Source organism: Acomys russatus, chromosome 17 (assembly GCF_903995435.1).
Source record: "Acomys russatus chromosome 17, mAcoRus1.1, whole genome shotgun sequence".
Classification (NCBI taxonomy): domain Eukaryota; kingdom Metazoa; phylum Chordata; class Mammalia; order Rodentia; family Muridae; genus Acomys; species Acomys russatus.
The window spans coordinates 58,628,615-58,656,367 of record NC_067153.1 but is presented as its reverse complement, the minus strand read 5'-3'; the positions used below and the strand labels follow the sequence as shown (position 1 = coordinate 58,656,367).

Below are 27,753 nucleotides of genomic sequence, written 5' to 3'. Positions count from 1 at the left end.
ACTGTTACATTCAGGAAACAGGAAGTATGCTGGTGAGGAACCTCAAAGTACAGTTTTTGTTTTCGTTTTCTAAGGATTTATTTTCTGTAAGAAACAAAATGGGCTACAGCCGTTGTAGAATTCAGTTTTCCCAGCAGTGAAGAAATAACTGCAGAAGAGACATGATGCTATTTTTTCCTCATCTCTGGTCTTTTTATAAGCATCCCCTTATCTTCATCTTGGCAAGACTAGGAGCTAGAAATCAGAATCAAGGGGAGACAAGCAACCCAGCATGTTAAAAGCACTTGCTGCCAAGCCTGATGTCCTGAGCTTGACCCCCCAACTTGACCCCCAAGGTGTAAAGAGAGACCCAGCTCCTGCAAGTTAGCCTCTGACCTCCACGTGCATGCTGTGGGACGTGCACCTCCTCCAGCGTAAACTAAGCCGATGAACATGATAGAAACAAAATCAGTATTAAGCTGAGCATCAGTATTGGTGGCACTTGCCAGTAATCCCAGCACTCGGAGACACCGAGGCAGGAGAGTCACAAAATGGTTGCTGGCTCCAGGTTACACAGCAAGACCCTGTCTCAACAAACTGCACCCAAAAGCAAAACTACAATGCAAATCAGCACTGATAAGAAAGAATGGTGTGTAGTTTATTTCTTTTTACATTTTCTAAATATTTTTGTTAAAGGCATGCATTTTATAGGAATTGAATATCTTTAGAATGTATTACTTTCTCATAGTACCAGATAAGTGAGATATTTGTTAAATGACAGAATCTGGTGAAACAATAAACTTTATTCTTTTTAATAACATCTTAGCACATTTTACTATTTCTTATTTTAACAATATCATCTTTAAATTTTATAATAATTTTAAATTTTAAAAAAATATTTGGAACTGAGGAAGGTGGTTGTGAGGGTGGGACTGGGAGGAGTGGAGGGGGCTGCAATCAGGCTGTAAAGTGATTAAATCAATTAATTAATGAAAAAAGTATTTACTGAGCTGATTGTAGTGGCACATGCCTTTAATTCCAGCACTCAAAAGGCAGAAGCAAGTGGATCTCTGAGTTTGAAATCAGCTTAGTCTACATAAGGAGTTCCAGGACAGCCAGGGCTACATAAATGATAAAGCCTGTCTCTCACTGTAGGCATGCTGGGATTGCAGATGTACGCCTTTTTATCTGGATTTTTACGCAGGCTCTAGGGACTGTCAGCTTTGCACAACAAGGATTTTTATCTTTTGCGCCATCTCCCTAGCCTGGCCATTAAACTGAAAACCATAAAAAAGAATGTACAACCGTGATAACTTCTGAGATGCCAGTCCATCATAGACAGTGGGTTGGTAAGCAATCCTTTGCACACATTACTTCTGAAATCTGCAAAAGTCATAGTTCAAATTAAAGTTACTTGATTGTAATGTCAGCTGTTTATCGGTTTTGTTTTCTGAAAAGTTCCTGTCTCACTTGGGTAGTGACTGTAGAAACAAAGCAGGTAAGGCGTCTAAAAACATGGTCCTCAAAGTGGTGTGTAGGAGGAAGCTGTAGTAATTGATGCCAACCCCTGGGACACCAGGGCTGCTATGAGAAGTGAGTGTGTGATGTCTGCGCATGTGTGTGTCTTTCTCTGTGTGGATGAGGGAAGATGCAGACAGTGCCGGTAGTGCCTGGCAGAGTAAGCACTGTGTAGTCAGCACTGTGTGGAGTACTAGGTTAACAGTCACTAAGTACTTGTTATCATTAGTTGCTCAGTAACGGTAGATAAATATACATACCACGCTATTCCGTTTACTCCCCCACACCAGCACTACTGGTATTAGACCCATTGAACTAACGCCATGAACTATAGCCACAAAATTAACCAGTGCTTAGTGACTGTCTGTGGCCATGAGTTAGAATATAAAGAGCCAGGACTCCACCCAGGCTTGTGCGATAGAAAACATGGGACTGCCCTTCACTGTTGTCAGCCGTGGGAACCAGGTGTGTTATTAATGTATTGGAGGAAGCAGTCTTACCAGTGGGTGCCAGTCCATTACCATCTACCTCCTAGCGTTAGGATGATGGAATCAGTCCGGAGCATCCCTGAATGACCTTGCTAAGGCCTCCTCTAAGAGAACCAGCTGTGCAGGGTTCGATTGTGCAGGCTGCACATCTGGGGCTTAAATTCCTCATAGCAGCGAGTTGTAAACCCTAAAGTGCGTGGCAGGACAGTAAACCTTCTAACCTGCATGTGGTGGCATGAGTTACTTTTCCTCCGCTATGATATTTGGGCTCAGGGTTCCTGAGGGACAGGGGTCCGTTACAATGGAGCAGCACGGCAGCAAGTGGTAGGTGTGCAGGAGAACTCACAGCCTTTACCACAACCACGAAGTCGGAAGAGGGAAGCGGAAGAGGCTTTTCCTCTCAAAGCCTGCCCTCAGTGACAAGGCTGTCCCAAACTAAGCCTCCCCAAACAGTGCCACTAGCTGGGGACAGAGTATTCATATGCCCAAGACTTTGGAGTCATTTCTCATTTATAAACCACCATTGAAGCTTTCACTGAGTTTTCCTGGTGTCCCCTCACGTTCAGTTTAAGATCTACTGGGTTAAGCATGGTGGTGCACACCTTTAATCAGGAAGCAGAGGCAGGCAGATGGATGTGAGTTTGAGGCCAGCCTGGTCTACAAAGTGAGTCTGGGACAACCAAGGCTACACAGAGAAACTCTGTCACAAAAAAAAACCAAAGCCATAACCAAAGCAAGATCTACTAAAGAACCCTTTCAAAGAAGTAATTGAACTTGAATCATTTATTGGGTTCTTTTTCTTGCCTCTCCATGCCACCTCTATCCCTTCCAACCCCCTAACACTAGGTAAGAGAGAAAGAAGGTTAAAGGGGGGAGGGGTGTCAGCATACTACTTCCTGATTGGGGGTGTCAGGTTGCTTGGGGCAAGTTTGATCTTAATTGTCAGAATATCTCCAACCAACATACAGCAATCTGCAAAGGCAGCAAGAGCAACAGGGGCAGGAGCAGCAAGCAGGAGGGTGGGGTGAGGGTGGGGGGAAGGAGAGGGGGCTGCCGGGGCAGGGCAGCCATCACCACCTCTCTCGAGGCTCTGGCATTTATCTATCCTCTGAAGAGTGCCCAGAATTCCAGACACAAACTATCTTCAGCTGGCAAAATCACACCCCTTCCAGAGTGTGAGGCAAATCACAGTCAGCTGCTGTGGTCAATCTAAAGCAGCCCCATATCCCATACCTGGGATTAAAACAAAAACGTATTCACATAACATCTCTGTGTTTCTAAAGGGACCAAAATTCTCACTACGATTTATCACTACACTAAAAACCAAGCAATAGTAAAGTCACACAATGCCAAGTTTACAGTTAGAAAATTGGCTGAAACATCGTGCCAGTTCCATGAACATTAGACTATTGCTGGGAGGGGTTCAATGGACTTACGAACTGGCAGGAAAAACTTTCCCCATGGGTAGCGTTATACTACGCGACGTCGTTGCAAGAAAACAAACTGAGTATTGGCTGGATGTGTGCACATCTGTGTATATTGGCCAGAATACTTAAATTACAGACTGAATAACACTTTACCCAAGTCCTCTGTTCATACATTATAGGAATTCAATTAGTATTTTACTGTCATTTTTAAGACATTATCCTCAAATATTCTCTTATCAAGACACTCATGTGTGTGTGAGTGCACATGTGTGTACAGGAGCGCATATATGTGTGTGTGTGTGTTTATTTGGAAGTCAGAGGTCAACCTTGAGTGTCACTCTTTAAGTGTCTCTACCCAGGTTTTGAGACAGGATCTCTTGCTGTCCAGGAACTCACTAAATAGGTTGAGGCGTGAGTGAGAGCATCAGGGATTGGCTTGCCTCTGCCTCCCCTGTGCTGGGATTACTTACGAGCCACCCCACATGGCTTTGTTTTAGGCTGGTGCTGGTGATGAAACTCAGGTCTTCATGCTGAGCCATCTCAGCATCTGAGCCATCTCCCCATCCCCAGACATTTGTATTCTTAAGCACGTGCTTTTGCACCATGCTCTAATGTCTACACACCTTCCCACAATTCCACTGAGTTGAAGATGGCAGTGTGCTCTTCCTAAGATCCCTCTGTTCTTGACCTGCCGTTATTACTTCCTGTATATTCCCAAACGGCGGAGTGATGGGATAATGACCTCATCGACCTCTAAGATGACAATTTTGCTTTAAACAGAAGGTGGTTCATGTACTACACATCAATTTATTTCTCGTTAATGCTAAGTCATCTTCTCTGGCCACTCCTAAGGAAAGACAAATACGCAGTATAAAAATGGAGTGGTTAAAAGGAAGTCAACATGGAGACCTTGCTCTTCCGGATGCTCCTCGGAGGTCTGTGGGTATAATCACAATCGTCCTCCTTTTTGTCCATCAGCTATTTGTTTTTAAAATTCTTTGAGTTATAGTCATGGTTCCTTAGAAATGATCTACAGAGAAAAATGTTCTTTTTGCTGGCAACAAAACCCCATTGGCATCAGAGGTTCTTGTTTGGGAATAATGACACTTGAAGGGGAGAAGTGGCACATTCAAGCTTGCCAACGTTTGGAATTCATGTAGAAAGGACAGGGCCAGAGCTGTTGGAGTCTATTGAAATTCATTGGATTTAGAGGCTTTTCAGAAATAGAGACATGCTCACAATGAGGGCCTGTTTTGTAAACAAGAGAGCTGGCCTGTGTAGGAGATGGGTCCCGGGCATTGTTTTCAGAGTTGAGCTTTTATTTGCTTAGCTTGGGTCATCCGCCATGCCTCTGATAAAGGGTTTCCAGAATTCGATTCTTTTGGTCTCAGGGAGATGGGAGTGTGTGTGTGTTTGTGTGCCTGTGTGCACCACACATAGCTGCAAGACTTCACCGCGCGTGTACCTCGCTGCCTGTGGTGCTTCGTCATAACCAGAGCATAGCGCCATGGCCTCCATTTTGTCCTGCTGTATTTTTCTTAGCTTACGAGAGACAACTATGTGGTCTTTGGTCTTCACCCCATCGTTCAAGCTCACAATGGATAGAACGCTTTTCTGTCCGCTCTGGCTCACAGTAGACAAGGTCTGTGTGTCATGGCGGGGCAGGTTCAATATAGTCTGGCGATACGAGTTTGGAAAGCTGACTTAAATTTCATCTCCCAGCACTGACTTAATAGAAAGGGAAATGACTCTTGCATAGTCCAGTTAGTTTTGCATGGCTCTGTGTCACACACATGGCATCAAAGATCAGCATTCGTGTCAAGGGTTGCCATGCAGTGGCTGACAGGACAGCTCTGCAGTCTCTATCACTGGCTTCTAATTAAAATAAGCACACACACACACACACACACACACACACACACACACACACACACACACGAAGATGGCCATAAACTATGCTTGGTTTTATGGAATTCCAACAATCCTACTTGTGGCCTCTATTTTATATATCAATAAATGAGATTCACAGAGGTTAAATAGCTTTTCTAGGGTGACACTAATTCCTGGGGGTCAGGGGTCATATCTATTGGCCATTCCTGGTCCACTTCACATCTCTGGGCATGCACAGTTCCCATGGAGATGGAGTGAGGGGGGACATGTGGGTGGAGCCCCGTGGGCATGCAGCAGACTTCTAGAGCTGGAATCTAAGCCCAGTCTAAATAGTTTCACTTGTTACAAAGACTTTTTCTTTCACCAGAAGTTACATCTTCAGAGGCTGAAAGAGGGTGGTGGGACATGATTTAAAAGGATAAACACCTAGGTTTAAAGAGAGGAGAGAAGCCAGTTGTCCTTGTAGGCTGGAGGTGTGACATCATCACCATGATCGTGATATCCATTATTTTAATCGGCTCAAATGTTCTGGTTCCTTCTGTTGTTACACCTTTTCATTTTGCTAGCATAAACTGTAGACATCATATTTAGTATGTAAGCTATATGGTCTTTTTCAAATGTGTGTGTTCATGTTTGTGTATGTGTTAGGGGCGCACATACACATGTGCATGTATGTGGATGACAGAGGTGTAGACTCTGATTTGAACTCAGGGTTCGCCAGCCCAGCTAGTCTGGCTAGCCAGGTTGCTCCCCAAATCCCATCTCCCGGAGCCCTGAGGTACAGCGGGACTGTCACACCCACCTAACGGGTTCTGGAGTCTGAACCCTACTCTTCACACAAGCGCTGCACCCACTGAGCCATCTCCAACTCCCGTCTATACAATCTTTACATGTTACAGAAGTCTGAAGAATAGTAGGCCAGTCAGAAAGATTCAAAGCAATGACATAAACATTGTCTAAAGATGGGTGCGGCTGGAGAGATGGCTTAGCAGTCAAGAGCCCTTTCTGCTTTTCGCAGAGGACCTTGGCTTAAATCCTAAGCACCCATAGCAGGCAGGTCACAACTGCCTGAAACTGCAGCACCAGGAGACCTGACACCTCCGCTCCCTGCAGGCATCAGTACTCCTGTACACACACCTACATACAGATACATACGTGATTAAACGTAGTTACAGCAGCAAATCGTTTAGAAGTGTTAGAGGTGTCTAGGGAGCTGGCTAAGTTGGTAAAGCCCTTGCCACACAAGCGTGGGGACCTGAGTTCAGGTCCCACGACCTGGTTTCTTAAAGTGTTGTCGTGGCTCAAGCTTGTAATCCCAGCTCTGGTGAAGTGGAAACAGGCAGATTCCTGGGGCTTGCAGACCAGCCACGCTCCATGTCACTGAGGAGCCCTATCTCAAAGACAAGCAACAACAACAACAAAAAGGTTGACAGCTTCCGTGGAATGACACCTGCGGTTTTCCTCTGGCTTCTAGACTCACATGCACGTGTACCTACACAAGCAGCAACACACACACACACACACACACACACACACACACACACACACACACAGGTGAGAAACTAGGTGTCTTAAGAGTTCTTTAAGACTTGAGTTACAATTTTCCAGCAGAAAGTAGAATAAACATATCTACTGTCTACTGAATACTGAATACTGTCTACTGAATACTAGACTACTGAGCTACTTAGAGTACCGTGGTTCAGGAGATTGTGGGGGGCAGCTGTATCCCCCAAGGGCTAATGTGGGAAGATTCTCTTTGTGCTTTTGAAGGGCTCGAGCAGCCTCCCAGAGTAAATGATTGAAACACTCATTTACATACGGTTGCTGCAAGAAGAAGCTCCACGGTCCCCAGACCGACGTCAACCATTGAGATAAGGGTGAACAACCTGGTCACAGGACTGCCGCAGGTAGATAGGTGTGTCTTGATTTTATCTAGGCACTGGTGTAGTCTCGCATAACTCGCAGACAAGACCCTGCTTGTGAGTTAGTTGGTTCTTAGCTCATTTGTATGTTGGTGTTATATATGAATAGGCAAATTAAACTGCCCGACCTGAAGTCATAAAGCGATAAGGAGGATTCTGGCTGCTGGATGCAAAGTGGACCTCAGAAGAGAAGGGAGGCAGGCAGACTGTTGCCTTTGGACATGCTTGCAAGCGGAAACAAAGGGTGCCTTCTACTGAGCAGATGTGAGGCACGAGACAGCAGGTGACAGGCCTGTCTGATGAGCAGGTTTGGGCTTGGATAGTGGGCTACTGGGAGGCCATTTTGCATGGTCTTACTCTATGCAGTTCCTACCTGTAGCTTGGAGGAAGGCACCCAGCAAACAGGAAGCTGCTGAGCAATGCAGAACAAGGAGGATTGAAAATTCAAAAAGATTTCCCAGGACTTGAGAGAGCAAATGTAGTATATGCGCATGGGGAGTTTTACACTTCAATAGACAAGATAATCGAGTCAGGTCAGCTTAGCGCAACCTAAAAACAAAACAAAAACCAACAGTGAAGAAAGTTGGTATGACTGCCAGAAAAATGAATCTCAAAATGGGTTGTTTAAAAACAATGTGTGCTGTCCAACTCAGAGAATTAAAAGTCCCATCATGCTTTGCACCATTTAGAGAAAAAATGATGCTGTGTCTTTGTGTTTGTCCCAGCACACAGCCCTTGAGGTTGACTGGGGTGTAGAGAGCCCGCATACTCACTAGATGAACAGATGAAAGGGTTGGAGGTGATTAAGTTGGAGCAGCAGCGTTGGGAAGGGCTGTGAAACAGAAGAGCCGGTAGAATTCAGGTGGATTGAGAGAGGCCCCGGAGTAAAGCAAAGACCCAAATGTAGTCATAATTGCAGCCATTTTGGCTCATTTCTAGCACACAGAACTTGTAGAAATGCAACGAGTTGCCTAGTGCATTCCCCATGAGGAGGCATTGCAGACGGGGATGTCCATGTTGCCGCAGGACAAAGAGGTCTCCTTTTTGGGGTGACTTGCCAGGCGAGAGTTTTTGAAGATGATGCTCTGAGCCAGGAGTCTAGAATTCTGTTTCCTAACAGACTTCTTGTCAGAAGAAACAAAGCCTTCTAGACTATCCCTGTACTGTATCTCGGAGGAGATATGTTTATTGGGTTGGGGTCATTTTAGTTTTGGTTTGAGATAGGTTCTCATGTAGCCCAGGCTAGCCTTGAACGTGCTACATAGCTGAGGCTGGCCTACAACTCCTGATCCTTCTGCTGCTGCCTCTTAAGTGCTGGAATTCCTGGCTTGCGGCATCACATCTCCCCCCCCCCCGTTTTGTTTTGTTTTGTTTACTTTTATAAAATGTCTATGATTTACACATCATGCACCAAAATCCCTCTCCTCTCCCCAGTAAAATGAAACAAACAGACAAACAAAAAACTCTTGTCACAGAAGCTGTAGTGTATCACACAGTATGGCCTTTTGTCCACGTATGTTTACTTTCAAATGTCCATTGCTACAAGCCATGGATCTGGTTGGAGGCCTACGCTGTCGTTACTGGATCCTCACTGGGACTGCTGTCGGATATCCCGTTGTTGCCGTGTGTCAAGGAGATTCTTAATCTTTGAACCGGCCCCTTCATGTGTTCCAGCAGGTCATACATGGGGTAGATGTTGGGGTGAGGTCCACTCAGAGCCCTGGATCAGGGCTCAGTACACCACATCTTTTGAAGTGTTATATACACAAGGATTCTTCAGAGTCCTAAACCACATCCTTCAGAGTTGCAACTCTCTTGCCAGCCCTGCCATAGTTACACATGCTAGGTCCCTTGGCAAAGATGACACAAGACTGGATGAGCAGTACCTTGACAACCCAATTATCACAGAAAGATGCCTCCAGCAACCAGCCTTTCCCTAGTGATCAGCAGTGTGGAAGCTGGAGCGATCTCTGGGTGGTCCGTGTCTTTGCAGGAAACCATAATTATGTGTCCAGCTATTGGGACAAATAGAGTCGTGGTTATGCTTGAGACCGCGGTGTTCTCTGCTGTATTCCTCTTGGCTCATTCTTCCAGGTGTCATGGTGTTTGGGTCTTAAAGCATCTCTAATTCGTTTCTCAAACCAATCCAGGCATATTAGATATCAGTTAGACAACCCTGCTTCTTCCTAACGTCTTAACAAAAAAAGGTGCATCCTGCGGAATTCTGTGCTAGATTTTGGTGTAGCCTGCGTTCTTAGAATTTTCACATATACAGTTTGCTTTTTAGTGACCTGATAGAAAAAGATGGGTTTAAAAAAATTGTTTTATGTGTCTGGCCGTTTTACCTACATCTGCGTCTGTGTCCCGTGTGTGTCTGTGTACCGTGTGCCCTGTGGAGAGCCAGAAGAGAGCCTCCGGTCCCCTGAGACTGGAGCTATAAATGGCTATATATTACCATGTGGCTATTGGGAATTGAGTCCTGGTCCTCTGGGAGAGCAACCAGTGTTCTTAATCTCTGAGCCACCTCTGCAGCCCAGGCTTTGTTTCATGTTGGTTTCCAGTGAGGCAGGGGGTACACAAGTTTGAGACCAAGTTGAACTATGTGGTAAGACTCTGTCTTAGGTGAGGAGGGTGGGGGAAAAGAGGAGGGAGAGGGGAGAGGATGTATTTTTGGGAAGGGTGAAGAAGAAGAATTTTCAGAGACTGAATGGTTTGAGGCAAAGACTACCGGACACTCCATGTTGTTGGCTGCAGGGGACCGTATTCTGTCACCAAACATAGAAAAAAATTGAGTCATTTTCACTATTGTGGGAATACCTCATGCCTCTGCATTCAGGTGTGGGAAAGACAGGCATGCTTTATTAAAATCTTCCCTGATCAATATTTCTTCTTGAACAAGGAAGAGGCATGAGGGGCATCTTTTGACCGTGTCCCTCACTTCTGCCATTGGCTACAGGCCGCTGCGTGTCAGCCACAGAGAGGTGGGGCTCACAGAATGGGGAAAGGAAGCCACGTGGTTGTGGGAGCTCTTAATTACATGGTAGCGTCATGCCACAGCTGGGTTCTTGGAATGCATCGATTCATTCTGCAGATGAGAATGATCAGCCCTTCCTGCGGGGTGGATCTCCCTCTTACCAGGCTGTACTTGGCATCCATCGTTCTTGGGTCTGCGGGTGGTAATGCCTCCTCTACACTAACTCTTTGGTCCTTGCAGCATCCCAACGTGGCCCGTGGTCATTCAAGAATAGCACATGACAGATCCTGAGTTGACCCTCATCCTGTCGGGGTTACACTGTGCTTTGGGGGCCTGTCACCCTCGCTTGTAGACGTTGCCCCAATGGTGTCCAATAAAACCCAAAGCTTGTTTCTTCAACATGTACTTTTGTTTGTAAGACCGCCTGGTTCTCCTTTTTCTAACACAAGTCAAACCCTGTTCCATTACAGACCACCAGATTGGCTAATAAAATGCCTGCTTTTGCTATCTTCCTGACCTCTCATTCCCCTTTAAGGGTCTTTCCATCTCTCATCACGTTCCTCACTCAAGGGCCTTTGCCAAATAAATAGAAGTCTGAACGCGCTTCCTCACTTATCACGAATAACCTCACTTCCTCTTTGTCAGCAGGGCGTTTTAGCTTTTCCCAGGGTTCTCTTCTTCTGTCCTTTCTCCTAGTGTTTGTTTTGCCTCCAGGGGACTTGGCCTTCTTGTTTCTGGATCTGTTTCTGGAGCCCATCCGTTCTGGTGACCACACACTCCCTATTCATCTCTCCAAGGCAGCGCAGTGTGCAGGGGGGAAAATGCTATTGAGTCAGAGAGCAGCCCTTCTGCCCAGGGGAAGGGAAGAGGGGCCAGAGGAGACAAGCCTCGGGCCCCAGAGCTGCAGGCCCACAGGTGTGCAGTGGGGGAGGTTTGAGAGCCTGAGCTCACAGAAAACTGCCTGAGGTGCCAAGTGCCTCTCAACAATGTTTACTAGAAAAATAACTGCTTTTAATTATGCCACGGCTAAATAAAGTGGGGCCAGTTCATGCAAGGCATTGTTTCTTGTGTGAGGAAGTTAAGTGGTTTCGTTTGGGGACTGGAATTTTCTTTCTTTCTTTTAATAAACACGCTTCCTCCCCCCCCCCCCCCCCAGTTATCATGTCTTGTTTTACCCAAGTGCTGTCGAAACAATTTGTGTACCCTCCCATGTCACTTTAACTATCCCCTTTTCTGAGAAAGGTCTGTTGATGAGCCAGGCATACTGCAATAAAAACATGGATGCGTTCCCCTGTTGTGCTTGATTGTGAGAAGAGAGGTTCACATTTATCTAAGAGGAACCAGGTGCCGAGAAAAATTAATTAATTAATGACAGAATGTTCAGATTGAGGAATAGCTTCCGGGCGATAAGTCATGTAGCCTGGCGTTTCTTTGGGCTATCCATGAGAAATCCGAGGTTTTGGAAGTCAAGTGTGTCTGCCAAAGTCACCATGATCATTCTCCAAAGGTCTGTAATGACTTTCCCTGCCACCCCACCTTCAAAACCACTTTCTCACCCCGATGTAACCCAAGAGCATTCATGCTATAGGCTTTCTTTCATAGCCTGGTCTTTTTTTGGTTTTGGTTTTTCGAGACAGTGTTTCTCTGTGTAGCCTTGGCTGTCCCTGACTTGCTTTGTAGACCAGGCTGGCCTCAAACTCAGAGTGATCCGTCTGCCTCTGCCTCCCGAGTGCTGGGACATAGCCTCATCTTACAGGCTAAATGTCCCCACATCACTGCTTGGATTTTGGCGTCACAGATAGAGACAGGTTCACTCACATAGACTCTGATGAGCCTTTCATCTGACAGGAGGATTTTTGAGGATTTTAAGCGGGCAGCTAAGTTTGGGTGCTAACCGGAAGGAGACTATAGCCCTTTGAAAATGTGTTTTCTAGATGCTACAATTGGATTTATTTTCTTTGCTATAGGATACTTCTGACTTCAGTGACGTTGCTGTCCATATACTCAATAAACCTACTGTTGATCTGTTCCAAGGAAACCGGTAAGCTGAGGAATATGACTCTGTGGAAGGCGGAGTGCAGTGTGTGTGTCTGTGTGTGTGTGTGTGTGTGTGTGTGTGTGTGTGTGTGTGTGTGTGGCGCGTTCACAGTGAGCTCTCAATTGTACCTGGTTTTCTAGCTTGAGATGACTTTATTTTAAAGGTGTCACTGTTTCCTGAGGCCTCTATAAACCCTGAGCAAAGATCCTATGTTTTTATATCATAGGCTCCAAGGCCTTAAGTAAACAGGCCCTTTATTCTCTTTTGTGCATATTCCAAGGAGAAAATGTTACTCCCAAGGCATTGTGGGACTGAGGACATACTCCCAGGGACTTCAAGTTCTCTGGGCAGTGTAACACCTGAAGTGTTTATTTTCTGTCCCTGGGACACTGGCTTGTGTTTGTAATACTTTGACTTTTACGTTAGCTAAAGCCATGTTGGCCAGCTATTATACACAGATGACTGGAGTGTTTCGTAATAAATCCAGGATCTAGCCATTATCTAGTTTAAACACCACCCCCTGACGTGAGGTTAAGCAAATGTTTAATTATAGCCTGACCCAAATTGCTTCTTGTGCACATTCTGAAATTATGAACTACCATCAAGAAGGATTAACTTTATTTATTTATTTATAGTGAATTGATTTAGAAACTTGCTATTTATTGAAATGAGCTGGTAGACCACTTGAGAATTTTGCTACTGCCAAAGTTCTTTTGAGATTTGTCTGCCACTTTCTTTGGGCAGTTGCATGTCTTCGAACTATATTTACCCATGATGATGAAAATTCTTATGTAGTGACTATTAGATGTTCTGAGCTCACTGTTATATTTAAAACAGGACTGAAGAGATATTGTGAGGATAATTCTCTTAAGCTTTGAAAGGGTGTTCAGCAATTTCATGCATTCATACAATGAATTTTAGTAGCTTTACCCCATTTTTCTCTCTCCCTCCCCTTCCCCTTTTTAACAGATCTTCCCCTACTTTTATTTCTTATTTGTGTACATGTTGTTCATGGCCCACTAAGCTTAAATAGTTTCATGCGTGGGTGAGAGATTGTTTGCTGGAGAAAGGGCTGTCAGTGACTACAGCATTCAAGAAAATGACCCCTTCTCCAACAACCAGTAATTGCCAATAGTCCCCTCAGGGAAGGGTAGGACGTCCTGGGCCCTGCCCCCTCCCCCCCCCCCCCCCCCATCTGTGATTAAATGTACAGGTCACCACAGCTGCAGTGAGCTCATGAGTACCGCAGTTGTGTCGCGTCCGGGAGACAGCATCTTGCTGTTCCCCTCCCCATCCTATGGCTCTTCCATTCTTTCCAACCCTTCTTCCGTGGTGTTTCCTGAGCTGTGGAAACCATGTTACCGCGTTCCTGTTTGAGGCCATCCACCCCACCACAACCTGTTCTTAGCACTTCAGCCTGTTATGTACTTCTGCACCGGCCACTGCCAGCAAGAAACTTCCTTGATAACAGTGTCGTTCTCAAATGGCAAAGCAGGGCTGGGGTCAAAGTACCTACTGCAAGTAGAAGATAATTCTCAATTAGCTTACTCAGTTCAGGACATTAATTTCTTTTTCTTTTCTTTTCTTTTCTTTTCTTCTTTTTCTTTTTTTTTTTTTTTTTTTTTTTTCTTTCTTTTTTTTTTTTTTTTTTTTTGTCTCGAACATGGAGATTTTTAAAAAATCAAACTTTTATCTTAATATTGCATACCAGATCCATGAAAAATACCCAGTATGATCTAATCTTGTAATATTCCTGAAGGCAGACTCGACAAAGGGGAAACAATGGTGGTAGCGTGTGACATTTAGAGATGTCAAGCTTGTTCAGAATGAAGATGGCTTAACCCTTCTAGTGCCAAGGTATGAATCTGAGAAAGGCACAGAGTCACCTGAAGAATAGCTGGCCAGCATAAGGAGATGGTAGCTGTCCCGACTCTTAGAGTCTTGTCACTTCTGGCATCACAAATTCAATTTGTACATAGGCTGCATGGTTTATGAAAAGCTGGGAGAACAAGTCTTTGGCACCACCGGGAAGCTGGTGATCTTTGGAGCCACCTCCCTGCAGAACACTGGCGGTAAGATGGGCGTTTTTCTCTTCTATGACTTGGCCCCTGTGTGGATGTTATTGGCTTTTCTTCTTCTTCTTCTTCTTCTTCTTCTTCTTCTTCTTCTTCTTCTTCTTCTTCTTCTTCTTCTTCTTCCTCCTCCTCCTCCTCCTCCTCTTCTTCTTCCTCTTCCTCTTCTTCTTCCTCTTCCTCTTCTTCTCCGCCTCCTCCTCCTCCTTCTCCTTCTTTTGGTTTTTCAAGACAGGGTTTCTCTGTGTAGCCTTGGCCGTCCTAGACTCACTTTGTACACCAGGATGGCCTCGAACTCACAGTGATCCGCCTGCCTCTGCCTCCTGAGTGCTGGGATTAAAGGCGTGCGCCACCACGCCCGGTTGTTATTGGCTTTTCTAACACTGGTGGCTGGGTGTCCACATGCAACTTAACCTAATTCAGGCGGCGAGCATTTTTTTTTGTTGTTGTTGCTGCCTCCATGGCACGTGGACAGTAAAGTAGGGGCTGGGTCAAGCGCCTCAGCAGAACATTCCCTGAGAGGAGCCTCCGAGCCGCCACCGGCCCTGCGCCTGGTAACAAGAGCTGTGGTGTCACCTGTCTGAACTTGTTCTCCTCCTCCAGCGATGCTGAGCTACCTCTTCATAGTGAAAAACGAACTTCCTTCCGCCATAAAGTTCCTGATGGGAAAGGACGAGGCGTTTTCGTAAGCGTTTGACTTCTTCCTTTTCTTGTTTTTTGTGGCGTGATGTAACTGATGACCCCGTCGGTTCTCAGGGGCCGCGTATCGGGCATCTACACTACAATTCAGGACAGCAGCAAAATTACAGCTGTGAAGTGGCAATAAAATAATATTATGGTTGGAATATGGGGGTCACCACACACGTGAGGAACAGTCTTAAAGGGCCACGGCGTAGGAAGGTTGAGGACTGCTGGCTTAAATGAAGGCTGGTCAAGTTTTAGTTTATCAAAGTTTTAGAAAGAAAATTTTCCTAAGTATGTTTTTCTTTTCTTTCTTTTTTTTTTTTTTTTTTTTTTTTTTTTTGCGGGGGGAGGGGATGGGGAGGAAACATAAATGGAAGAAACAGGAAGAAGCCACTTGCCTGTGGTCCTGAAAATGGCAGAATTCTGTTTCTGTGTGCTATGTGTGTCCTGTCATTTTAGGAGCAGAATTTCCATGAACTGACGTCACTATAAATGCGGCTCACCCGAGGGAGCGATGCCATTTGGGACAACATTACGTTTTGATTTTTTAAAGCGTGTCCTTGTCAGCCGTAGTCTCCCAGGTTCCCTTCACGGGAAGCTGTAGAAGCCAAAGTCCCCCGTATTCTGCTCAAGGTCACCCCCAAAGGACCGGGGAGTGAGCGATGTCCACCTGCGGTGGCTCCGTCCTTGCTGATGTTACCCGAGGAAAACAAAAGGGAACTTTCTCTTTAAATAATTGATAGGACAAGTTGTAATCTGACAGAATGCCACATATGCAGTTGGCTTTGAAACCGCATAAATAATTCATAGGAATGCCACATTTAGCCAACCACCAGGAGAGGGGGAGCCCCTTCCGTTAGTCACGTGAGAATGAGGCGACAGTACAGCAGTGTGGAGTTAAAGTATTTGATGAATAATCCTCAAAAAGAATGGGCAAAGGTACTGATTTAAAAAAAAATAGTCATGAAAATGCATCGTGAAATTCTACATTTGAGGAAAAACATCACTTTCCAATTGAAGACTCTAACCCAGCCCCTCCTTGCTTGCCTTCCAGAGACTGGTACGTAGATGGCCGAGTTCTGGTGGTGCTGGTGACCTTTGGCATAATCCTCCCGCTCTGTCTCTTGAAGAACCTGGGTGAGTGAGCAAAGAAAGAGCTGGCCTTTGTCCCAGGCGAATCAGAAACATTAGAAAATGAACAGCTTTGCCCGCTTTCACGGGGGATAATGACGAAACAAATCCTCAGTTGGGAGTACTAATGAGGGATGCCTTGAGTGTGTGAGACTGAGAACACCGCGGCTTTCTGACAAGCCTTTCCCCTGAGCTGGAGCAGGGGCGAAGGGGGTTCTGGGAGTGGAATAGACTCTTAATATTTTTAGTAGCGCAGCTTCTAGGAGCTGTAAAAAAAAAAAAAGGCCAGAAAATGGAATTCTTCTATAAAGTGCTGCTGTTTTGTTTTGTGGTTTGGGGATCCAACCCAGAACCTATGCATGTACCCCAGTGTTACATCCATACCTCCCTTACTGTGAATTCAGAAACAGGGTCTCCCCAAGCCTTAAAGTCAAGATCTTCCCACTTTGGCTGGCTTCTTGTGGCTTTAAATAGCCATTCATTTATACCCAGAGACTTCAAATCTGATAATCAAGACAAAGCGGAAGTGTTATGGCTCAGTCACTCTTCAGTTTAGAGTGTAGCCAGTCTCCGTGTCTTCACCTGCCAAAGGGAGAAAGAGAAACTTAAAGTGGGGGTGAAAAACGTCAGATGCTTTCCAAATCACCCATTTGGTTTTGACATTTGCTTTCACTCCTGTATTTGGAGACAAGCATGCCTGGGGTTTCAGGAATTTCATACAGTGAATAATGAAACCAGGGTATGGTCTACTCAAAGACTCCAAGATGCATTTTTAACGTCTGGGCTAATTCAAGGCAAACGTTTGGATTGAAATTATTTTAAAAAATAATTACGAATTGCAGGGGTTTTGTTCCTTTGTTTTTATCTTGGTTTAGCTAAGCTATGTCAGGGTTGCACAGTGTCTATGAAGTTTTTAAGTAGATTGTTCTCAGCTCTCTGGGTTTCTGTAGGCTTTTCTGTCCCTGTCTCTGTGTAGAGAACCGAACTTCCCGGGGATAACAACAGCGCAGTTCCTGGAAGCCGTTGGCCACCTTTCCTGGGCATTGCAAATGGTGTAAAGGCTTTTAGTGGTTCTCAACCTGTGGGTCGCGACCCCTTTGAGGAGTCAGATGACCCTTTCACAGGGGTCACATATCAGATGTCCTGCAAATTGGATGCCTGCATTATGATTCATATCAGTGTCAAAATTATAGTTATGAAGTAGCGATGAAATAATTTGATGGTTGGGGTCACCACAACATGAGGAGCTGTATTTTAAAGGGTCCCAGCGTTAGGAAGGTCGAGAACCACGGCTCTGTTTGTTCCCAGAAGTTTGCATCTTACTTGTGTGGCCTCTCATCGGGAGAGAGTTTTATCAGTAACATTCAGGGTTCCCACAGTAAGTGCATAAGAAAGAGCTGTGGTGAGATCTGTGTCCTGGAATGTGCCAGGAATACCTAGAATCAGAATACCAACTTGTGACGTTTTCATTCAAAGCCCTACTACCACCATCACCGTTATTATCGTTATTATTTTGTCAAATAAAATAGCACTATCAATACTGAAGTCCCAAACCATGCTTGAAATAATGCATACACGAAGTGAAGTAAAAAAAGTAATTGATATCTTGCTTTTTTTTAAAAAAAGGATATCTTGGCTACACCAGTGGATTTTCCCTGAGCTGCATGGTTTTCTTCCTTATAGTGGTAAGTTCTGATGAGGCGATCACTGCGCCTGTGACATCGCTGGGGGCCCTGGGATAGTTACTCATGATTTGACGTTAATATAACCTCCGTTGATTCTCCTGTGTCTCTCAATACCAGGTTATCTACAAGAAATTTCAAATTCCCTGCATGAACGCAGAGCAAAACGCAACAATTAGTGCTAATGTGACTGACGTGTGTACGCCAAAATATGTCACCTTCAACTCAAAAGTAAGTTTTACGAGTTTAAAAAGCAAATACGAGCATTGCTGTTGAGGGCCATAATATTTCTTGTTGTAATCGCCTGCCTGGGATGTTTTCATCTATGAAAGAAGAACCCGGCACCCCTCCTCTGTGTCCTACAGCCCGTTCACACGCCTTTGAGAAACACACAGCTCTGCCGGGCACGCGTGCTCACAGGCACACCCTTTATCTGGCTTAGGACAGCCTTCGAATTCTTGTGACCGGCTGGTTGTCTCCACACATCTCTCCCTGTGTGGAGTGTTGGGCACCGCCTTGATTCATCGCACCCTCAGCCCACCGCTGCTGTGTGGAGGTGGGGGAAGGGAACACCGTGATGGGCACTTTCAAAACCTTCATACTGCTGGGGTTTGGTTGGCAGCCTGGACCTTTGCAGTCAGTCAGACATGGCTTGGGATCCTCATGCCGGAGGCGGGGAGGGGGTGTTCCAACTACTGTGTGGAAACAGCGGTCCTGTCTTCTCATCCCAGGGCTCATGTTGGAGGGTGTTTGGTACGGTTAGAGCATAAGATACGTTGCTTTTCTTTCTTTTTTTTTTTCTTCTGGTTTTGTTTTTTTGGGGGGGATTCTTTTGTCTTATATAAGAAGCTGAGTTTTAGTGTTTTAAAAAAAAATCTCCTCCAAGAAAATATATTTCTTTATTTACTCTAAAAATATAGCCAAAGTAGTAAGTTATGAAACTAATTTTGTTTAGCTACCATCTTTTTTGTTTGTTTGCTTTGTTTTTTCGAGACACAACCTCACTATGTAGATCTGACTGGCCTGGAACACACTCTGTAGACTAGGCTGGACTTGAACTTAGGCCTCCGGAGTGCTGGGACTAAAGGTGCGCACCACCATCTCCCTGCTTTTAAGTGTGCAATGGGAGCAGTGTCCTGTCCTCTCCTCACAGTTGCACTGGGGACCCATGTACCTGGCTAGTGCAACACAATCATAGCATCAGTGTGGGTGTGCCAGGGTATTTGACACTCGCCATGGGGGCCGGGTCTAACGGCAGGCCCTCTGTTAGAAGAGCCCTGTGGTTTGGCTAGATAAGCCTTCTTGGAAGAGCTGTTCGTAAAAGGAGACAAAAATCCTCCTGATAATCACATGATCCCAGGATCCCAAGGAAGTCTGATAATGACAGCTCAGAAATAAAACAGCTGCATAATTTTTATGGTAAAAAAAAAATGTCTATCCTGAATGTATTTCTTTTTTCCTTTCAAATAGACGGTGTACGCTTTACCAACCATTGCATTTGCGTTTGTCTGCCACCCATCTGTCCTACCAATCTACAGCGAGCTCAAAGAGTAAGATTTATTACATTTTTATACCCAGTTCTTTATCACCCCCTCCCATTAATGGGCAAGTTTTGTGTAGAAATAAACACAGATTCATCCTCCAGCCTCAGTGTTCCCTGCTGTTCTCGAGCAAGCTCTCTGTTGAGGAAGCTCCGAAATGTGCAGTGCTTTGTTTTGTTTGGTTTGGTTTGGTTTGGTTTTTTTTTTTTTGTTTGTTTTGTTTTGTTTGTTTGTTTGTTTGTTTGTTTGTTTTTTGGTTTTAAAAGAAGGTGACAAGTCATGTGGCTTTAATTGATTAGTTACTTGTGTTTGTGAGCTTGTGTGTGAGCTTGTGTGAGTGTCACATGTGTGTGCATTCAGCTTCGGTCACTCTGGCCACCATATTCTCTTGAGACAGAGTCTCTAGCCTGGCAAGACCAGGGGCCGCCCCACCCGCATCCCACCCCACCCCCCAAGCACTGGGGTTACAGGCGCTTTGTTATACCAGCCTTTTACTTGGTTTCTAGGAATCTGAATTCAGTCCTCTTGCTCGCATAGCAAGTGCTCTTAGCCGCCGGGCCATCTCCTCAGCACCCACTCCCCAAATGTGGGCTTTTTCGTTCTTTTTTTTTTCCCCCCTCTCCAAATACTGTGTGTATTGAGTTTTGTTACTTACGGTTGTTCTGTAAGCGAATTTGTTGCTTTTAAGATAGGAGATTACTAGATAACCCAGGTTTCCCCTGAAACTCACAATCCATCCTGCCTCAGCTTCCCTAGTAGTTGGTAAATACCATGCTGCCTTCCTGTGGATGTGGCTTTTATGTTGGCTCAGAAGGAGTTAATGAGCAGCTTATAAATTCCTCCTGTGTTCTATCTCTTAACTTCTGTGTAAAGATTGTCATACATACAGTCTAAGTTCTGAAGAAGCACACAGCATGGCTGCCGTCCTTATGTTGAGATGTCCCTCCGCTCTTGTCCCCTTAAGTCTTGGCTTCCCCGTTTAACCGATCCGTAGCTAAGCCTTGAAGTGCCCGCTTCTATGAACACAGAACCTTGTTCTTGCCTTATGGTCCTAACCGAGGGGAACTTACGTGTATCTTTATGCATACCTTTTAGCTGAGCAGTCAGTATTTAGTCTCTGACTTCCTTTTAGTGCCTCCCTCCCAGTGCCCCTGTCCTCTAGACTCCCTGTGACATCACAGTTATCTGTGAGCCTAACCGGTTGCTATGACTGGTCCAGAACAGCACAGGTTGTAGATTTATTGTTTCGGCAGCTCAGCTTAAAGAGTGATTCACAACCCCACATATGTGTAGCGTGAGAGCCATAGCCCACCGCCATCTTAGCTGAGAGCTTCTGAGTGCTTGAGACAGACAGACAGACAGACAGACAGACAGACAGAGCCAAGGCCAAGCCCTGCCAAACCAGAGCTCAGCCTCGGACCCGGAGTAGAGCACTTGAATTTTCTTGTACTTAGTCATCATGGGAAATCAAAACAACCACAAATATTTAACAATGGTCCACCCTCCACATGAGAGCTATATCTTGTTTCTTTGTTTGTTTGTTTGTTTAAGACAAGGTTTCTCTGTGTAGCCATGGCTATCCGTGGAACTCACTCTGTACACCAGGCTGGCCTCGAACTCAGAGATCCACCCGCCTCTGCCTCCCAAGTGCTGGGATTAAAGGCGTGCGCCACCACTTGGCTGAGAACTATATCTTTTAAAAGCACCCATTTGTTGTTAAAGAATTATTCTAAGCCACATCACTACAGGGGCCCAGCTGAGCTCGCCAGGGAATGCCCTAGCCAGAGAGGAGCTAATGCTTTAAATCAGCAATAAAATTTAAAATTTTTCTTTCTTTATTTTTAGCCGCTCACAGAAAAGAATGCAGATGGTCTCCAATATCTCCTTCTTTGCCATGTTTGTCATGTACTTCCTGACCGCCATCTTTGGGTACTTGACCTTTTATGGTAAGCCACTTCCGCTGGTGCACACCTATCTGTACTTAAAAATAACAGGAAAACCCAGTGCTGAGGTAACTTTACATTGAAACCAAAGAGTGCAACGAAACGGTCCATGTTTTCTGTTTTGTTTTTTCTTATACTGCATCCCGATGAGTCCTCCCATATTTATAGGCTAATTACTGATAAATAATATAAACTTTTTCCCTGGAGTTTTTTTTTTTTTTTTTCTTAGAGAAATTACATTTTAGAAGGATGCCATCTTAGGAAAATTTAAACCGACATCAGAAAAGGCTTTTCCTACTTGCCACTGCAAATTGGGTCAGATTCCATTAATAGAAGAGAGAGAGAGAGAAAGAGAGAGAGAGAGAGAGAGAGAGAGAGAGAGAGACTGAAAGTGAGAAAGAGCTGAGCCCACACTCATGACACTCAATGTTAATTAAAAATAAAGCACCTAATTGTTCGCTAGAATTTGGTGCCCGCAGAGAGAGGAAACAATGACACAGAAAAGAAGTGAAAGTTGAGAAAGACAGCGTTTCCGGTTCGCTTGCTGCCCCGGTCAGGATAGCTCACGGCCCTGCCCTTTTCATTCCATAACCCTGCAGTTTTTAACTAACTCTTCTATGGTGCCATAGCTTGAGGACAACCTAAGTAGACTTCATCATCTTTTCTATTAAATGCTTCTTTTAGACTCACCCCTCACCATTTTTTTAAAAAAATCTAAAATTTAAACAGATTTGCGGATTACGTCAGCGTGGAGGGTATTGATTTTATAAGCAGTAGAGGGAGGATAGCTTGGCCCGAACGTGACTGCCACATTTCGTTTTTATATAAATGGCCTTCTGAGGTTTCCTGCATCACAGAGCCGGTGGCGGAGAGGAGAGATAAAAGAGCTAACATTCAAGGCCTGGGTTATGAGTCTTTTTTTTTTTTTTTTTTAGTCCAAACCAATAAGCAGCATCCCACCGTGGCCTGTAATGGAACACCGGGTCCTTGGTTATGCATTTTGAGTAAAGAATATTAGATCTAATGAGATTTTTTTTTAAAGATTTATTCATTTATTATTATGTATACAGTGCTCTGCCTGTGTGTTCGCCTGCATGCCAGAAGAGGGCACCAGATCTCATTACAGATCCTTGTGAGCCACCATGCGGTTGTTGGGAATTGAACTCAGGACCTCCGGAAAAGGAGTCAGTGCTCTCTTAACCTAACTGAGCCATCTCTCCAGCCCCTAATGAGATTTTTTTTTTCTTTTTAATTTAATTTTTTCTTTTCTTTTTTAAAATATATTTTTTTCATTATGTTTCTTTTTAACACATACATTTGGGATTTTTTAAAATTATAATCTCTAGTTCTTTTTCTGAAGCTGACACCATGATTGGTAGGACTGGTTACCGTGTGAATCCCGCCCCGGAAGAGAGTCACGAGGGGGTGAGACTGAGCATTTTCACACTCCAGGGTTTCCACTCCAGCATCCACACTTGGGGAAAAAAAAAGTTAAAAATAAACACTTTTTATAGTTGTGAGTTGAGGAAAATCAAAGTAACCCATACCTATAAAGACTGTTTCGTGGGAGAAATGGACCCAGACAGGAAGGGTTCTTTCCCGATGGTGTGGGTGAGTTAGCATGCTCGCTGCTGGGCCACTGGGAGGTGAATTCCAAGGAGCACGTGGGAAGGAGAGATGATGTGTGTGGTTCATAGTTGCTTTGGGAGCCTGACGTTTGGGATGAGCTCCCAGGGTGTGGAAAGGCCCACATGGAGGGCTTTGTGCTTTCCCCGTGTGTGCTTGTCAGCACAAAGACGCCTCCAGCTCTGGGGGCAGCTTCTTCTGGTGGTGACTTTAGATCCCTTTTAGGTAACAGCACATGTACAGTGGCCACGTCTCACAGGGCCATTCCTTTAAATTTTGGTGTAATAGATACTTCAAAACCTTGCCTTCTGTCTGAGCTCGGGTCTCTATTGCTGCTTTGAAACACAGTGACCAAAAGGCAAGTTGGGGGAGGGACGGGTTTATTTGGCTCACACTTGCTGTTCACCACCAAAGAAAGTCAGGACAGGAACTCAAACGAGGCAGGAACCTAGAGGCAGGAGCTGAGGCAGAGGCTGTGGAGGGGTGCTGCTCACTGGCTTGCTCCACATGGCCTGCTCAGCCTGCTTTCTCATAGAACTCAGGACCATCATCCCAGGGATGGCCCCACCCACAGTGGGCTGGGCCCTCCCCCATTGACCACTAATTGAGAAAATGCCTTACAGCTGGATCTCATGACGGCTTTTCCTCATCTGAGGCTCCTTCCTCTCTGACGACTCTAGCTTGTGTCAACTTGACACACAAAACCAGCCAGCATAGCTTCCTTGCTCTTTGTAGTCTTGGTTGGTTAGGTGAATTGTCACTGAGCAGTTCGAGGGTCTCATCTAAAGTCCCCTGGCTTCCTCTCATTTCAGAAAAGGTCCAGTCAGACCTCCTCCATAAGTACCCAAGCAAAAACGGTGACATTCTCATCCTGACTGTGCGGCTGGCTGTCATCTTAGCTGTCATCCTCACCGTGCCTGTGTTGTTTTTCACGGTAAGTAAAGGGCCTTCGGGTCACAGGAGAAACGCCAGGGTTCTGGACTTTTGTTTTGACTTTAGAATCCTGTGCCAGAGAAAGCCTGCCACAGCCCCAAGTCTCCACACTCTTAGTCAGCGAGTGGGACCCCTAAGTTTGTGTGGTCTCTAGGGGGGTCTGCCTTCTTGCCTTTCAGCTTCCTCTTTTGACAAGAGTGTAGATAGGGTGGTGGCATCTCAGTCCTACCTTACCTCAGAGACTGCGCACTTTTACTATTTCCTACACGAGGACCTTAATGGCTGGCATCAAGCCCCACCCCTGCCCCCCCAATACCTTCAAACTGTCAAGCGAATCTCTAGGTTTGCCAAGCGTTAAGAAAAACGCTTTAAAAAATCCCATGCACCAGTAAGTCAGCCGTTCTGCTGCTGAGCCGGGGGAGGGGGGGTCCTCACACTGTCTGGAACCCCTTTGGAATCTCCGCTTTTTGCCCCCAACCTCCCCCCCCCCCGCAGGTTCGTTCGTCATTGTTTGAACTGGCCAAGAAGACCAAGTTCCACATGTGCCGCCATGTCTCAGTGACCATCCTGCTTCTGGTGATCATCAACTTACTGGTGATCTTTATCCCCTCCATGAAGGATATTTTCGGAGTCGTAGGTATGGTTTTACATCGCCGTTGCCCAGCCCACAGAGGCTGCTTGCGGTTAAAACTTCTCAGGAACAGCCCTAAAACAATGGCTTTCTTCATTTTACAGGAGTCACGTCCGCTAATATGCTCATTTTCATCATTCCTTCATCTCTTTATTTAAAAATCACAAACCAGGATGGCGATAAAGGCACTCAAAGAATCTGGGTATGTCTGTTGTTGGACCACTCTAATTTTCCTGATTCCATCCCTCCCCACCTAAACTCGCAGGCAATCTCCTAATGTTATTTTCAGCTGCGTGGAAGGCAGCTTCAGCCCTTTTGATTTCCCCTTGGGAGAGCCAAACCCTCCCACCCCTCACAGTCGCTTTTCCAGTTTGGCTCCGACTGGGTCTTGCCTGTGTTCTCACTGAGGGCGTGGCTGGCTAGGAGACTGGATGCTACACTCCAGTGTCTCTGTAGAGCAATGCGGTGTCTTTAGCAAGACGGGACGCGAACACAGACACAAAAGACTTTGATGCTATCTACTGTTGGAGTACAGTTTCTCACCACGTGACTCCCTAGCACGACTCAGGATGCAGGCAATGCGTTATGCACAGGTGTTGGGAGTTAGCATAAAGATGGGTCAAAAGTGCTTTGGACCGAGCCGGTCTGGATTCAGAACTGCCTTTCTGTATTGGGACAGTTTGTGGATCTGCTGAAGTTCTAGGGCATCTTGGAGGTGGTGGGTTTGGACAGTGAGGAAGGAGATCGGGGCTAAAGAGGATCAGTCCTGTCTGGAGTGCTGTTTCACTTGACCTTGGAATAGTGTGCGCACTGTAGTCACATGTGTCACTTTAGTCTGTGGACCCAGAGGAGAGTATCCAGCAGGAGGGATGGTTCCCTGTGCACTTGCGAGAGGGATTATACACACCTGTAGAACCCTGCTTCCCCAAGATGAGTATCCTTAAAGCCAGGAGTCCCAAATCCTGTAGCCTTGTGCAGAGAGTCCTCCCTAGCATAGGAAGGAAGAGTCCCCAGGGCAGGCCAGTGAAACCCACTCAGACTGAAGCTACAACAGTAACGGCCTGTTGCACATGACTTCTAGGCTCCTCCAGCCCCACTCCCATAAAAAACAAACAAACAAACTGAGTCTCCCAAAGAGCACTAGACAGGAGCTCTGCTTGAGTAGGGACTGTGACATGTTAGAGGGCCAGTCCCACCACTTACCACCCTTTCCTTAGCTGTCTCCCCTTCCAGTTTCCAGGCTAGCCCCTGGCTCTCAGGAACCCCGACGCCCACTCCCACCAAGTTTGCCAGGAGCATTACCAAGTTCAAGTGGTACATAAGCTGACATCCCCAGGTGCTGACTCACCTGTGACCATCATCAAACTTTTTTTTTTTTTTCAAGTCATTTAGTTTTACCCTGTTGCCAATACCCTTGGATGAAATCAGCATGTATTCTATCTAGTCTTTTGCTTGTTTGCTTTTCAGTAATAATGTGGGTTGATAGGTAATGGCCAACAAAACAACCTAAACAACCTAGATAAATTTCCCAATGCTTTTTTTTTTCTTTTTTGGTTGTAACTCCTATGTAGACCAAGCTGGCTTGGAACTCAGCAATCTGCCTGCCTCTGCCTCCCAGGCGCTGAGACGAAAGGCACGTATCATCACACCCAGCGTATTATGTTACAGTCTTTTTAGAGAGGAAGTCATAAGGAAGACTCAGTCATTTGTAGCATGGTGACACCCGAGGTGACCTAGAAGTCAAAGGGTAAAATACAGAGGATCAGGGCTGCCCTGCTCTTTGCCCATTCTACAGAATTACATTCATCCAGTTTTAAAAACCTTGAAAGTTCAGCCACAGTTGTAACGAACTCGAGGAGGCAGAAATTTCTGTTCTTCCCCGTACCTGGGGAAAGTGCTGGTTACGTTGGAAATGACCTGTGTTTTTGTTGCTGCAGGCGGCCCTCTTCTTGGGTCTGGGCGTGTTGTTCTCCTTAATCAGCATCCCCCTGGTCATCTACGACTGGGCTTGCTCATCCGGCAGTGACGAAGGCCACTGAGACCAGCCACAAAATCCAGCATCTGCTCCTGCCCATCCGGTCGCCCCTCACTCATCCGCAGCCCTCCGCCACTTCTTTTGCAAGTTTACAGAAACAGAAGTGCACAGGATAACTACTTGGGTTGCGACACAGAGACCCGCTTCTAGAATGACTCGTGTCCTCCCGGGGTTTCCACTTAGGGATTGTGGATTTTAGCTTTTTCCAAACTTTGCCCAGTCATCTTAATCCTGCGCTTTCCACCATTACCTTCCCCCACCCCCACCCCCACCCCCTGGCTCACTACGTTTTATGGCTTCTCAGTCTCTTAGAACTTTGAAAACATGATCATCAGTTGTGTTCGTTTGTTAGACACCCAGATTCTGAAATCATTTTCCTACTGATGGTCCGCTCATGCTATCTGTATCTTTTTAGAAGAGAAAAATAATCTTGAATTGTATATATTTATTTTGCTTTACAGAAAAAAAAGGGGGGGTTTCAGGAAAAAACAAAAAGGTTTCATAAATAATTTGCCTATTTTGGTTAACATAGCACACTGGGATAAGCCTTTGAGAAGACAGGTTGCGTGCCATGGCTGCGTCTGAGCGTGCCCAATATTTGAGGCACCTCTGATCACCCAATATGAACTGTCCTAGACCTGCTAGTACTCCATCCTGCTCCCGTATGGAGCTATTCCATGGGAGTGTCTGCAGCTGGGAAGTGGTGGGCACGGCACCTCTGTAAATATGTTATAATACACATTTGGGAGATCTCACAGATCTCAGTCACCTGCTTGGGGTCCCTCGGCACCTACAGTGACAGATGAGACTGCCCAGAGTGTCCAAGGAAATACTCCGGATGCAGCCAGCCTTCAGTCTACACCCACGGCATTGGGGGAAATGATTTGTTAGTTTATACGCCCGGCATCCTTTAGTTACATCCACCAGCTTTTTGCGACAGGGAATAATGTGTTATCTAAGGATGGCCTAGCGTACGTAGGTCAGCCTGTTTTATATTGGGTACTTTACTTTAGGGGAGTCTTTAGAAGACTTGTTTTATATCTATAAATCTAGGTTATTACAGATATAAGATTTTTGTACCTTAAATAAGCCTCATTTCTATTCTCCATTAACCCTCCATCCAATCTCTAAAGTAAACCTACTGACAGAGTCTTTGTGGAGAGCTTCTGAAGTCACTGTGTCCCCTCTTGCCCCAGGTGGGGGAGACAGGAGGCACCTCCCCATCTGTGTTTCTTCCTT

General features: G+C 45.6%; 1 protein-coding gene across 1 annotated transcript in view; it reads left to right on the top strand.

Annotated features, from left to right (window-relative positions):
• Positions 1 to 26,578, top strand: part of Slc38a1 (solute carrier family 38 member 1) — a 45,803-nt gene extending 19,225 nt beyond the window's left edge. Inside the window, exons 4-15 of the mRNA XM_051160266.1 lie at positions 12,166 to 12,239; positions 14,216 to 14,308; positions 14,912 to 14,993; positions 16,047 to 16,129; positions 17,750 to 17,808; positions 17,926 to 18,036; positions 19,276 to 19,355; positions 21,192 to 21,292; positions 23,728 to 23,849; positions 24,344 to 24,485; positions 24,584 to 24,681; positions 26,417 to 26,578. Of these exons, the coding sequence (XP_051016223.1) occupies positions 12,166 to 12,239; positions 14,216 to 14,308; positions 14,912 to 14,993; positions 16,047 to 16,129; positions 17,750 to 17,808; positions 17,926 to 18,036; positions 19,276 to 19,355; positions 21,192 to 21,292; positions 23,728 to 23,849; positions 24,344 to 24,485; positions 24,584 to 24,681; positions 26,417 to 26,518 (1,147 nt within the window). The 3' untranslated portion in view covers positions 26,519 to 26,578. The remainder of the gene's footprint in view (positions 1 to 12,165; positions 12,240 to 14,215; positions 14,309 to 14,911; positions 14,994 to 16,046; positions 16,130 to 17,749; positions 17,809 to 17,925; positions 18,037 to 19,275; positions 19,356 to 21,191; positions 21,293 to 23,727; positions 23,850 to 24,343; positions 24,486 to 24,583; positions 24,682 to 26,416) is intronic.
• The last annotated feature ends 1,175 nt before the right edge of the window (positions 26,579 to 27,753 follow it).